Source organism: Montipora capricornis, chromosome 8 (assembly GCF_036669925.1).
Source record: "Montipora capricornis isolate CH-2021 chromosome 8, ASM3666992v2, whole genome shotgun sequence".
NCBI lineage: Eukaryota > Metazoa > Cnidaria > Anthozoa > Scleractinia > Acroporidae > Montipora > Montipora capricornis.
Genome location: NC_090890.1, coordinates 15,345,764 through 15,360,529, shown reverse-complemented (window position 1 = coordinate 15,360,529; position 14,766 = coordinate 15,345,764). Strand labels below are relative to the sequence as shown.

At 40.6% G+C, this 14,766-nt stretch overlaps 1 protein-coding gene across 1 annotated transcript in view; it reads right to left on the bottom strand.

Annotated features, from left to right (window-relative positions):
* LOC138013743 (NLR family CARD domain-containing protein 3-like) overlaps positions 1–12,527 on the bottom strand; it is a 52,403-nt gene extending 39,876 nt beyond the window's left edge. Inside the window, exons 1-2 of the mRNA XM_068860818.1 lie at positions 11,975–12,527; positions 10,766–11,386 (exon numbers count right to left, since the gene is read on the bottom strand). Of these exons, the coding sequence (XP_068716919.1) occupies positions 10,766–11,386; positions 11,975–12,527 (1,174 nt within the window). The remainder of the gene's footprint in view (positions 1–10,765; positions 11,387–11,974) is intronic.
* Positions 12,528–14,766: the final 2,239 nt, after the last annotated feature.

Below are 14,766 nucleotides of genomic sequence, written 5' to 3'. Positions count from 1 at the left end.
TGGCGTTTGGAGGTACTAGATATGCGCACTCCCTTCTTCACTTGTGACCCTTTGAAACTTCATAATAACCATAAGATGGAGGCATCTCCTTGTACTGGGGAAAGATAAACCACTGCTCATCTGAAAAATGGCAGATAAATGTTGTAACATAGCAAAGAAATCTCACAAAACATGCTTTTACTGGTACATGTAAGTACCTATGAAATTTGCTCACAATCTTGTGGGTGACATTTCTTTTCCAAATTATTCTTTAGGTAGTTTGACAAGCTTGATTTCTGTGAAACTTACCTTGTGGATTGCAGTGAGTATGCCCAGGAAACTTTTCTGTTTTGTTTCTTCTAGGTAGCCCCAGAAATGACCCAAACATGATTTTCTTTTACAGTTTAGCCAATACGGCTGCCCCCTTTACATCCCCTGCCTTTGACAAAAAGAAGCTGTCCACTGCTTGCAAGTTACTCTTACAAACTGACAATTCGTCAAAATGTGCCGTTAGATGTTCTTCAAATAAACACCTCAAATTTGTTTTGATGGCCTAGATAGATTTTTGCTAGCAAGTGTTTGAACTATGCATGTTTTTGCGATGCTTCTTTTACACATTAAATCTAAATTTTCACTAATTATGGAATTTCTTGTTTCGTTACTTGTAATGAAAAAGTTTGTTTTAAACTTGTAGCACTGTTTACACAGTCTTTGACATTAATTCTCTGATTTCGGTACACATTACCATCAGGCTTACACGGAACTAAAAAATTTTTATTTTCTCCACCTATAGTGTACATGGTCACTGTGCACCTCATCAACTGTATCCACAATGGTAAGCTGTTTTTATACGAACATGACGGATGGTATGACTATGTAATTGTTTAAGCATCTGTGAAAATCCAAAGACACAGAATCTTTTTTCGCTGGGGTTCATAGGTAGCCAATTTGTACAGCACCAGGAAGCAAGGTGCATTTAGTCGCTCTTGAGGTCTTCCATGAAACTGCCTATGTTCTTGTTAGAAAAAGACAGATAAAATTATCGCTTTGAATCCTGCAGTGAGCACAAACAGGCAGTAGCTCGTTGGCATAGGGATTGATTAAAAGTGTGCCAAGTATGTGGAATGCCATGCTTGATTAAACAGAAAATCAGACAATGAAGTCTTAATATGTGTATGTTGTACTCTTCCAGTCTAGTAACTAGCAAACTTTTTGAGCTTATTGCCAGAGATGCCTAGATAACAAAGTTTCTTCAGTGTTTCTTGATGTTTGCTGACAAATGCCTTGCTAAGGTCTAAAAACAGGGACGTAGTAACCTTGCATTCATCTATGGCCTTGTACAGCTGGCTTATAAACACTACTACTACTAACATTTCTGTTGATTATGGCCTCTCATTTCCACTCCAGTGGATTAAAAGCATTTTATTCTTAAGTGATTTTCTTCGAACATGGCATAAACATGGGCCTCGTCATTGTCACAGAAAGCTCCTTTGCAGCGTAATACTCCCTTACGTTTAATACAAAGCGCGCCATTTCCTCACAGATCATGAAATGGATCGGAAAATGCAAATCGGTTGTCTCCAGTGGAGTGTGTCGTGCCAATTTAAGTCATTGTATATCCTCTATGTTCCAGGCAATTTGGACTCCAAATCTTTATTCCAGCAGCGTTTTTCAATCTACCTGATTGTTGTGTGTGTCCCAGAAACACACTTGTGGGAACATAACTCCGTTAACAGGAGAAAATTGGGGAAAATTATAGAGGAATAAACGCCTGTCCCCTAATGTTGCATAATCAAATTACGATCATCAGTTCCTCCTCGGAATTTCGTCCACTTTTTTTCAAATTGGACTGTGCCGAGTACTGTTACATATACAAATGTTGTGCACATAGAGCTATGGAAATCTTGGGTGCATTTGGATTTTAATTTGAAAACCACCAGTAATAAGTTGTGTAATCTCGTTTGGGAATAGTCACACGGCGTTTTTGTAATAATTGCAATCAAAGTTTGTTATTTACTGTAGGTTGTCTGTTATCTTGAAGCATTTTATCTCAAATGCATGCACTCTTGGCTCATGATAAATGAAAAAGGTAAACATTTCCTCTTCTAGTTGGTCCTTACTGAAAGAAATTCTGTCCGACTTCCGGCATGGCATACATGCCTGTACCTCGACAAGGAATGGGGAACATAAAAGGCAGCTGATTTTTAATGGGATCGAAGTTACTTTATAGAGTAAGAATTACTTTTGAACATTCCACTCTGTAATACATATAATCAAATCAATACAATTTTTTTTCCCTTTTGTAATAGATTAACGATTAAGGGATCGATGAATCGTGGAAAAGAAAGAGTCTTACCTTCGTTGTCTTCTCAGTTTCCCCACGAAAAAGCGATATCAGATACAATGGCTACATATTGACAACGTTGGTCCGGTGAAGATACTAATGCTACCCCATGATTGCAAGCTTAACTACAATATGGGTAAACGAATCAAAAACTAGATGCTTCTGTGAAGCATACACTGGCTTGCCTGTGGTACGTGCTACAGAAAATCAGAAGGCACTGAATTGTGTGGTATTCAAATACAGCATTCCAGTCTCTGAAGAATAACAAATAAAAGAGAAGCGAGAAACATTGGCTTCTGGGCTGACATGTTGATAATTTTCAAGTTCCCTCACAACTTCTTTTCACCACAAATGTGCCCTATGAGCATCCGAAAACTTTGTAATACTAAACTTCACTGAAGTCAAGCCCTGTTTCGCGGGGTTAGTGTTGGGATGGGAGAACAAAACAATAAACCCCTCATAAAAAACAGAAACATCTGACCGAAAATACTATTAACGCTAACAAATGCGAACTCAGCAAGGTACAGATTCTGTTAGCGTGCTTTATGCAAAACAAATATTGATGAAAAAGCAACTAAATATTGATACACAGTTTTCAGAAAGAGCAGAAGGAAGTTTCCCGGACGGTCGATCGAGAATAAAATATTTACGACATGAAAACAACATTAATTTTGAACCTTGAATATAGATCGTTTTCACTGTCACGCAATAAAAAAAATAAATCAAAAACTATCCAGTGCAAAACGCTAAGAAATTGTTATCTTATAGAAGATAAAGAAATAAGACACTTGTCCAAGTTTTAGGCCTCTGCGTTTCCCCAAACTTCAGATATTCGTCGAAATGTTTCGCAGGCCGGAAAATAGTGTAAACATCTGGAACTGACTTTGGCTATCTAGGCGACTGATTATCACTACTGAAAAAACAAGCATTTACATAAGCACTTTTCCTAATGCTCTAACTTCTAAAAGGGCTCAAAATCATGAGATAAGTATATATTTTTCAACAAACTTGATCGTAGCTTTGTGTCACGCACCTACATAATCCTGAAATTCAAAATGCTCTGGTTTCCAAACGAAGCACGCTATTGAGCTGTGAAATTGTCAACAGATATAGATATGCCGCCTCTTATGCCTGATGAGGATAAAAACTTTGGTGGATCTTTAGTTTTAGATTTTGGAAGGTGATGACGTCACGTGAAAACGATCTATAGAATATAAAAAGTTACGATCAACGACAAACATTTTGGGAGATTTTTGCTACGTTTAAGTAAATTGCAAAATCGAAAGTGACATGGCCGGAATTCAGCGGGCGCCGTGATTAAGTTACCGCGGCATGTTTACTCGCCAAACAGTGAAGCATCTGTGTCAAATGATGGCAAGATACCGGGTTTTTGTAAGTTTCTTTTTCTGTCAAGTGTTATAAAGTTTGACAATGAAAGGAGCGAAGTCAAAACAAAGATCACAATCGCCCAACTCTTGTTTATGCAAAGTCAAAATTAATTTTACTCTCCAAGACGCGTACGACGTTATTTATCACCAGGTAATTCCATCATTCTGGAAATAGCAGCTACTTTATTATTCATCTGCGTCACAAGTTTTCACTGATTTTGGGCCTCATTTTGTTGTAACTCAAGCACGCTTCCGACAGGCCTGTGAACCCTTCCTGCTTACAGAGCAATACTAAAAAACTTCTCCCATATCACATTTGAACCTTAAGCTCGAAAATTCAATACACAACATGATATTATAATTCACAAAGGCAGAAAATACCACAGAATCCGTTTCCAGCGAAAAGTTTATTGAAACAAACAACATATTTGCTCTTAGAGGCGAAAACCTCTTCCTATTTGATTGCGTGCGTGAAGACAAGAAACTCAATTGTGTCAAATTACCATGTACTTCAGGTAAATACTGCTCACTTTGATTTCGTCTCGACGGGCGATAGATTGTTGTCGAAGTCCAGTCCTCGTCGCTTTTGAGATTCATGCCTAGTTTATCCAACTGACTTTCCATTATTGAGCTCCATAAGGGTATATTTTGTTTAAGGATCCACTAAAACGCCATTCGCGTTGCATGACTTTCGACGCCATTGCAGGCTAAGTTAATGATTCTACTGTGTCCACCAGAGAAATCTACGCAGTTCCACCACCCTCTCGATCCTAAGAAAATACGCGCAGAAGGCTCTATACACAAAGACACCACTTACCAGGGGAGTGACCGGCAAGACTTTTACCGACACGGAAAAAAAAAAAAAAAAAAAAAACAAAAAAAAAAAAAAAAAAGAAAACAAACAAACTAAACGAAGACCTCGACTGGGTTTGCCTTATAAGGCAACCCAGTAATTACACCACAAGGAAAAATATGGAAGACAACCTCAAGCTACGCAAACGCCCGAATTCCTGGAGACGAAGTGACGTCACATTCTGGGGGCCAGCGTAGCATGGCGGTTTTGGTTGCTAAGTATGACGGTTTTCTACTTAGCAACCAAAACCGCCATGCTACGCAGGCTGGAAGACCCCTGGACCAGGTTGAGTCCGCGATTCTAGAAGTGTCATGCGGACTTTCCCATCAAAATGCCCTTGAAGCTCATCAAAATGGCGGCGAAAGAGTAAAGTGCTCCACTTGTAGGATACATAGTGTATTTAGATTGGAAAATGTTCTGAAGAGCGTTTCGAATGATTTCACGGGTAAGTCGGCAGGAAGAATGCTTTCTTTTTAAATAAAATCTCTGACCTTTACTGTGTGAACACTAGTTTTGTCTCGTGTTTCCGCTACAGTCATTGTTATTTAAACGATGCCTTGATCATTTCTTAAATAACAAGGACCGGAGCCAGGTCATGTCTCGATAATTGGGGAGGGGAGAGGTGGGAATAATAGGGCTTTTTACAGCGATCTTTGCTGTCTGCGGAAGCTGTAAACAAAGATACATGCCAAATTCGAAGGAAATGGCGGTAAACACGCCCTCATGGAGTCAACTGTTCTCTGAGAGCTTTTCTGATTATTCGGGATATGTTACGAACGTGGAAGATGCTATCAAACTTATAACGGGGTATGAAGTCAATACAACGAGTTCATTTACCGTTACATACCAGACTAGAGGTTTTGGAAAGTCTCCAATAGGTAAGATCTCTTTTTTTGTTTTTAATCAATGCAAGTTTATTATAGGTCTTAATTATTTGTTTCCAAAAATGTTATTGTTATTGACCGTTTTTGGCAATTATGGTGACTAGGGACTGGGATGGGGCCATGGAATTTGTAACAAAGGAAATTATTGTAAATTCTTACCCACTTTCTACGATGGAAATGATAAATTAAATTACCCACAAAATGGAGCTTTTTCAAGAACTTAGGAAATAATCACCCTTTCCTTCAAGCCCCCCCCCCCCCCCCCCCGGTTTGCAAGCGGGGGGAAGGGATTTCCAACAAGACTCCATTGAGATCCACCTAGGGTTGCAACAGACAAGAGGTATTTCCCAGTGGCCACTGGTCAGGCACCTGTATTCTAGGACATGTATATTCTAAAAGATGGAGCATTATTAAAATATTGAATAGCCATTTTTCTATTTTTTTAATACACTTCACTTGTCAAAAACAAACAGTTTTGGCTAAACAGGTCAGTTTTCACTCAAGTTTACATTAAATGTCAGTGAATCATTTAGTAGTCAGTGCACAAAAATAATCACTTCCAATCACTGTAATCTAGTCTAACACTGTTTCAGTTGCTACAAAATTCCTTGTGTTGCTCATGACTATTCCTCTCTTTGAATAACTTTTCCTCTTCACTATGTATCAGTAACATTATTATGATAGGCCATTAGGTTGCAACAGTAAACACAGGGAATGGGAGGAAAACTAAAAAATAATCCAAGGCATCATATTTACTGGAAAGATGTCCAGGCAACGAAGGGAGTGCATCTAGAATTCGATGGAATTCCTTTCGTAATCCTTGGACACAAACTTTTGGAGTGCCAAAATGGTCCAGATCGCAACAGGACACTAAAAGGAAAACAGTCATTATTATAATAATACATTATTATAATAATGCATAGGCTTTACATACTGTGGTAAATTATTATTATTATTATTATTATTATTATTATTATTATTATTATTATTATTATTGAATATTATTATATCAATGCACATTAGCAAAAGAAAAAATATATACGATGATTCCATTTTACCTTTTTGCTAAGTGACTGTTACTGATACATTCAAAGAGAGGAATAGTCATGAGCAACACAAGGAATTTTGTAGCAACTGAAACAGTGTTAGACTAGATTACAGTGATTGGAAGTGATTATTTTTGTGCACTGACTACTAAATGATTCACTGACATTTAATGTAAAATTGAGTGAAAACTGACCTGTTTAGCCAAAACTGTTTGTTTTTGACAAGTGAAGTGTATTAAAAAAATAGAAAAATGGCTATTCAATATTTTAATAATGCTCCATCTTTTAGAATATACATGTCCTAGAATACAGGTGCCTGACCAGTGGCCACTGGGAAATACCTCTTGTCTGTTGCAACCCTAGGTGGATCTCAATGGAGTCTTGTTGGAGATGCCTTGCCCCAGCTTGCAAACCTGGGGTGGGTGGGAGGGGCTTGAAGGAAAGGGTGATTATTTCCTAAGTTCTTGAAAAAGCTCCATTTTGTGGGTAATTTAATTTATCATTTCCATCGCAGAAAGTGGATAAGAATTTACAATAATTTCCTTTGTTACAAATTCCATGGCCCCATCCCAGTCCCTAGTCACCATAATTGCCAAAAACGGTCAATAACAATAACATTTTTGGAAACAAATAATTAAGACCTATGATAAACTTGCATTGATTAAAAACAAAAAAAGAGATCTTCCCTATTGGAGACTTTCCAAAACCTCTAGTCTGGTATGTAACGGTAAATGAACTCGTTGTATTGACTTCATACCCCTTTATAAGTTTGATAGCATCTTCCAAGTTCGTAACATATCCCGAATAATCAGAAAAGCTCTCAGAGAACAGTTGACTCCATGAGGGCGTGTTTACCGCCATTTCCTTCGAATTTGGCATGTATCTTTGTTTACAGCTTCCGCAGACAGCAAAGATCGCTGTAAAAAGCCCTATTATTCCCACCTCTCCCCTCCCCAATTATCGAGACATGACCTGGCTCCGGTCCTTGTTATTTAAGAAATGATCAAGGCATCATTTAAATAACAATGACTGTAGCGGAAACACGAGAGAAAACTAGTGTTCACACAGTAAAGGTCAGAGATTTTATTTAAAAAGCATTTTTCCTGCCGACTTACCCGTGAAATCATTCGAAACGCTCTTCAGAACATTTTCCAGGCTAAATACACTATGTATCCTACAAGTGGAGCACTCTACTCTTTCGCCGCCATTTTGATGAGCTTCAAGGGCATTTTTATGGGAAAGTCCGCATGACACTTCGAGAATCGCGGACTCAACCAGGTCCAGGTCATTGTTATCTAAGGTCTTCCACGCAGCAATTCATTGGGTGTCACGAACGATTTTTAGATCGCTTAGAGAGTGACAACCGGAAATTAAATCCCTTGAAAATAGTTCCTTCCCCAACTGAGCGAGTCGGTAAACTTCGATAGAACCTCCATTGAATTTAGGCCACCAAAGTAAACCAGGTAGCTTAAGCGAGGGGGTAATTACAGTCATTACCAGTTACACGCGCCCCTCAACGACTTTTTCTCATTGATTTGGGCGGACTTCAATAAGATTTTTTCATGACGAATTCGACTGCCGACAAGTGAACAGGCCTGTTGTAATGGAAACATTTGATTGACGTCCACCCAAAATCAATGGATGCGATTAAAGGTTAAAACGCGGCAAGACCACGATTTCTTTCATATCACGATGTGACAGATCCAAAAGTTTGAAAAGACAAGTCTCTCTCGTTCTTTCTTGGTCGTGGTATTTTCGTCAATAGACGAAGAAAGGGAAGGTCAAGAATCCAAACAGTGTTTGCTTGATGCAACAGGGTGTTTGTATAAACTGGCATCAGAGAAAGCATGGCGTCGCCGCAGTTTTGTGTCGGAAGGCGATCGCACTGGAAGATCGATTTCTGAATTGTTTATTTATGAGCATAAGCGGTGATGCCGGGATCTACGTGTCATGGGTCGATCGGAGGTATTTGGAGGTGTTAATTGGAACATGTCCACCGTGGATCTTGTACAAGAGAGAGAGTCTTGCATCCGCTCTCCTTTGTTCTAGTGACCTCCAGCCAAGGTCGTGGAGCATGTTTGAGACGCTAGAGGTATTGTGATACCTCTTTAGAGTCCACTGACCTAGCGGCCCGCCTTTGTACAATTTCGATCTTGTGGGTGCCGTTATTTTCTACACCTGGTCTAGGGTCCCAAATTCGATCTGAGGGCGTACAAACCCCATGTTCGCCTTCTAACGCAAACCACTTGAGGTAACTTTCAAATTACGTTTCAGGAACCCGAGAGAGCGATTGGCTTTGGCTGCTGTTACATCTCTGTGTTTATTTCACTTAAGATCTTTTGAAATGAAGATACCGAGATATTTGGTGAGGTCAGCCTCTTTAAGTGGAGTACCATTCAATACGTAGGTGTACGGGATCTTGGTGCGTGCACGCGAGACGCGAAATACTGCACACTTTGAGGCATTAAAATTGCATGAGCCATTCCTCTCCCCACTTCTGAGGAAGTGTTAAGTCGTGCTTGTGACGGTTCGCGATCCCATGGGTCTGGCGAAATAGCGAGAAGAAAATAAGAGAAAACTAAGGGTAAAACAACGTATTTCACATCCCTTCCCACAAACCCGCAACACAGCATAAATTTTTAGTAAACGCGTACGACTTTAATTAAAGATAAAAGTTAACTACAAGTAAAACAGTTACGACAGTTACTATCTCTAAATTAACTAATCTTACTTAGATTTACTTAATGCTAATATATACTTAAACGACAATACAAAATGAACTAAATACTTTACTTTAATATTTACAGACAATAAGTTCAGTTCTTCGTCAGCCTTCGTGCCTTCTCAAGGTTCTTGTTAGTCCAACCGGCTAATCCTGCAACCATCCACTACCTCTTCCAGCAAACCACCAAACGTAGTCACGTCTTCTGTCAGTCCACAAGACTCTCACTTTCGTCGCCGAACTTTTCCTCCCAAAACTTCCACTATAAATATATTTGCCACCGCCGACAAAGGAGTTTTGTCTGGGAATTTCGCGGTCGGCTCCCACCAATGACTCTTGGCAGTGTTACTCTTTTCCACTTTCTTTAAACTTTCACCTTTCCACTTTGGCTTCTCTCCGGCTTTCCTTCTCCTAGCAGTCTTCTTGTCAACTGACCCTTTTCCACCCCTCTTTACAACACGCTACTTGCATTTATATCTTTACATAACAATGCACTCCACATCAACACTTGTTGAAAAACCTATTGTTAAAACACGACCCTAACGAACCAATAGTTACAAAAGCATCTCCACAATGGAGACTTAAAAGAACAAATAGACTAACAAACTATTCTGTAATGTACTACGCCGAATTGCGGTAGACTACGATACGAAATTAACACTAAGTAATTAACACGAGTGGAATAAACTATGAACTAACGAAACAAAGAACTAAAGAAAAAGGACTTTTGTGACACCTCTCCCCCCTAACAAGTCTATTTTTTGGGGGAGAGTAACAAAGGGGAAAAAAATAGAATAGTTAGGGGGGGGGAGGTGTCACAAAATTCCATTTGTGGTGATAAAAGCTGATTTTTCGATTGTTGATTTATCTAGAGGAATCTGCCAGTATCCCTTAGTGAGGTCAAGGGTGGTAATGTACGTTGCCAAGGCTATTTTCTCAATCATGCGATCCGTAGATGGGACCGGATAGGCATCCATTTTAGTAATACTGTTAAGTTTTCTATAATCGACGCAAAGTCGTATGGTACCATCAGGTTTGGGGACGGCAACGACCGGGAAGGCCCAGGAGCTGGCTGAGGGGCGAATCATACCCAGTTAACATGTTTTCTATTTCGTTGTTTACGACTTCTTCAAGTTTCTGAGGTACCTTATAGGGAGAACAACGTATTGGTGCAGAGTTGCCCGTGTCAATCCGATGTGTCGCTACGCTAGTGACACTGGGGTTACCAGAAAAGACATCTGCGTATTTTCGTAAAAGGTCCTTCACCTGATCTTTCTGGTCCTTGGTTAAAGCATCCGAAATGATAACATCCTCCCAAGTTTCATTTCTGCAAATGGAGATATGCATTTTTCATGTGGTAAAGAGGTTTCGAAAGATTCTGGCATTATATAGGAAGCCGTCTCGTCCCTACTCTGCCATTTACTTTATAGATTAAGGTGATAGACTCGGTGTTGTTTGTGGGACTTATCGGTGTCGATCTCATAGTGCAAACCATCATTGAAAACCTTCGTCACTTTAAATGGGCCCTGCCAATGCACTTCCAACTTACTCCCTGGAGTAGGAAGAAGAACCAATGCCTTGTCACCGACTTTTAAAGTACGTGTGGAACTATGAACGTCATGCAATCGTTTCTGAGTACCTTGCACTCTCTTCATACGATCTTGTACCAGACGCTGCATCATTGCCAGTCTCCTGCGAATTTCAAGGACATGACTCACAAGGTTCCTTTCAGATTTCATTTCCTTCCCAAGCCACGACTCCTTGATTACTGAGAGGGGACCTCTTACTGTACGTCCAAAAAGCAACTCGAAAGGGGAGTACCCTGTGGATTCACATGGAACTTCCCTATATGCAAACAGCAAATAAGGAAGGAACTTATCCCAGCTTTGTACCCGCTCTTGCGCAAATTTCTTTAACATCGCCTTGAGCGTGCCATTAAATCTCTCAACCAAACCGTTTCCTTCAGGGTGATAAACCGATGTTTTGATCTTTGTAATGCCTAATTGCTCATATAGTTGTGCCATAAGTCGGCCCACAAAATTGGATCCCTGGTCAGATACTAACTCTTGGGGAATTCCCATTCTACAGAAATATTGGACAAGTGCATCCGCGACGGTTTTGGAACTAACACTCCTCAAGGGAATGGCCTCAGGATAACGAGTAGCATAGTCTACAATTGTAAGAATATATTTATAGCCAGTTCTGGACCGTGGCAATTCTCCTACAATGTCGATTGCAATCTTTCTGAAAGGTTCGGTCACGAACGCTACGGAGGGCTCAAGGGGGCCCTATTTGACTTCAACTTCCTGGCCACTAATTGACATTGTGGGCAGGTGGCACAGTACTTACGAATGTCGAAGGCGAGACCAGGCCAATAGAAATGGGTCCCTATGCGACTTAACGTTTTTGAGGTGCCCATGTGTCCTGAAAGGGGTATAGTATGACCAATACGAAGAATTTCGTTTCTGTAAGATTCAGGGATTACAATGCGATCAACAAACCTGACTCCATTGTGTACGCTTTTGTTGAACCTGCGGTGCATGAGTAACCCTCCCTTGAGAAAGAAACCGTCCGTTTCCATGGGTTCCTTGTAAGTAGCTCCATTACGCGCTTTTAAGAGGGTCACATCTGAATTCTGGTCTTTTAATAACTGTTTTTTATTTCTATCGAGAATATTGAGGGGTAAATGATCCGCACGTGTATCCCCATGTGAGTCACTATCCGGAGAGCTCAACCGAGTTCTCACACGCTTCCTCACCTACGTCTTTGTCCCTGAAAAGTATTCGCAAGTCGCCTTCATTAAGACCATTTTTTTTAGACTGCCTTTTCGACAGATTTTTAAGTGCGAGTGCATTTTCGCGGTCAACCAAACTATCGGCTCTCTGCTGGGCCTCTTCAAGCGCCTTTTGTCGCCTCGTTAGCACAAAGGCTTCAACACCTTTGGAGCCGTCCACCGAAACATTTTTCTCCCACTGTCTAAGAACATCGTCTCTAGAAAGTGTTTGCCCGAAAGACGATCTGCCGAGCAGGCAATCAACGGGTAGTTTACTCAAAACTCCCACTAATTCTAGATGTTCACCCTGATCGCTTTCAAACTGAACCCAAGCTAAAGGAACTATGAGGCGTTCTCCTGATGCAGTTAGGACTGTAATCTCGTCTCCTATAAAGGAATCTTTGTCAACCATAAATCTTTCATGTACTAGGGTCCTCGTACAACCAGAGTCTACGACCATCTCTGCAGATATCCCACTTATCTTGCCTCTAACGTTACAAGGTGGAAACTGCGGTCGTTTAGGTTCTAGGGGTGTCATACATAACAAGGAACCCTGGGGAGGCTTATTCCGGTCCCTGCTACAGTTGAAAGACATGTGACCAAGCTGACCACACTTAAAACAAGTTATCTCAGGCTTTGGCTTTGCACTTCTACTGGATGGGGAGGGGTGGATCTTGGATTGTGTGAATGACCTCTGAGTCTCTTTCTGTACTGGAACGACTGAGCTCCTTTTTTGTTTAAAGCCTGACTACCGAATGGTGCGTACCTACCATCAACAAGGGGACCCTTACGCGATTGCACGTGTAAATTTGCCATATTATCAAGTTCTTCAGCATTCACAGGTTTGCGTTCCTTTAACCAGGCTCTAAGTTCGGGACTTACCGGGTCCAAAAGCCTCTCAATCATGATCTGCTCTGAAATCTTCGCCGGGTCACCTGTAGCCCCCGCAACGTCCATCCAACGATTTAAATATCGTCTTGTACGATTGGCACACTGCACAAAATCTTCGTCCGGTAGCTTCTCTGATGTTTGGAACCTATACCTGTAATGATCAGCAGTTAGTTGGTAGGCTTCGATAATCACTGACTTACACTCATAATAATCTTGGCACTTGGGGTCCGGAATCTCTAAGTAAACTGATTTCGCCTTCTCAGTGAGCTTGGGTACCAGGTTACCAATCCACTCAATTTCTGGTACAGACTGTGCCTTTGCGGTCATCTCAAAAATTCTAAAATAGTCGTCTATATCCTCGTTGTCTCGCATTTCTCTGACCTTTATAAACTTTGACCTTCTAGCACTTGATTGAATCCTTTCCGATACCCTGACGGCAAATTGTTCACTCTCATCTCGAAGTAATCTAATTCGTTCCCCCTCTCTAATTATTCTCTCTTCTTCCTCGCGCGCTTTTTGCCTCTCATATTCCCATTTTTCCCTTTCATACACTCGTTTCTCCTTTTCCGCCTCTCTCTCCTCCTGCTGAATCTTTCTTCGAAATTCCAGCATTTGCAGTTCATACTCTTGTAATCGTAACCGCTGCTCAAAACTAATACCGCTCACAGGCTCCTCGCCTGTACCGATGGGCTCAATTCCCTCTATCGAGTCTGTCTGTGTCTGCGTCATAAGTTTGTCATGCACCCTAAGTTTACTCGCTAATGTCTTGATACCATCCTTACTAAAAAAGCAATAGATCTTCTGCTAGCTTCAATTCGTAGGTCTTCTAATGTCCAAGAGCCATAGTCAGAATTCGTCGCCATAAAGAGTAGCTGTGCTCCGCGATTGTGTCTGAGGTGTGAGATACAAGCACAAGGGGAATTCTGATCCCACTCCTGACACCAAAAATTATGTGACGGTTCGCGATCCCATGGGTCTGGCGAGATAGCGAGAAGAAAATAAGAGAAAACTAAGGGTAAAACAACGTATTTCACATCCCTTCCCACAAACCCGCAACACAGCATAAATTTTTAGTAAACGCGTACGACTTTAATTAAAGATAAAAGTTAACTACAAGTAAAACAGTTACGACAGTTACTATCTCTAAATTAACTAATCTTACTTAGATTTACTTAATGCTAATATATACTTAAACGACAATACAAAATGAACTAAATACTTTACTTTAATATTTACAGACAATAAGTTCAGTTCTTCGTCAGCCTTCGTGCCTTCTCAAGGTTCTTGTTAGTCCAACCGGCTAATCCTGCAACCATCCACTACCTCTTCCAGCAAACCAACAAACGTAGTCACGTCTTCTGTCAGTCCACAAGACTCTCACTTTCGTCGCCGAACTTTTCCTCCAAAAACTTCCACTATAAATACATTTGCCACCGCCGACAAAGGAGTTTTGTCTGGGAATTTCGCGGTCGGCTCCCACCAATGACTCTTGGCAGTGTTACTCTTTTCCACTTTCTTTAAACTTTCACCTTTCCACTTTGGCTTCTCTCCGGCTTTCCTTCTCCTAGCAGTCTTCTTGTCAACTGACCTTTTTCCACCCCCCTTTTCAACACGCTACTTACATTTATATCTTTACATAACAATGCACTCCACATCAACACTTATTGAAAAACCTATTGTTAAAACACGACCCTAACGAACCAATAGTTACAAAAGCATCTCTACAATGGAGACTTAAAAGAACAAATAGACTAACAAACTATTCTCTAATGTACTAATTGCGGTAGACTACGATACGAAATTAACACTAAGTAATTAACACGAGCGGAATAAACTATGAACTAACGAAACAAAGGACTAAAGAAAAAGGAATTTTGTGACAGTGC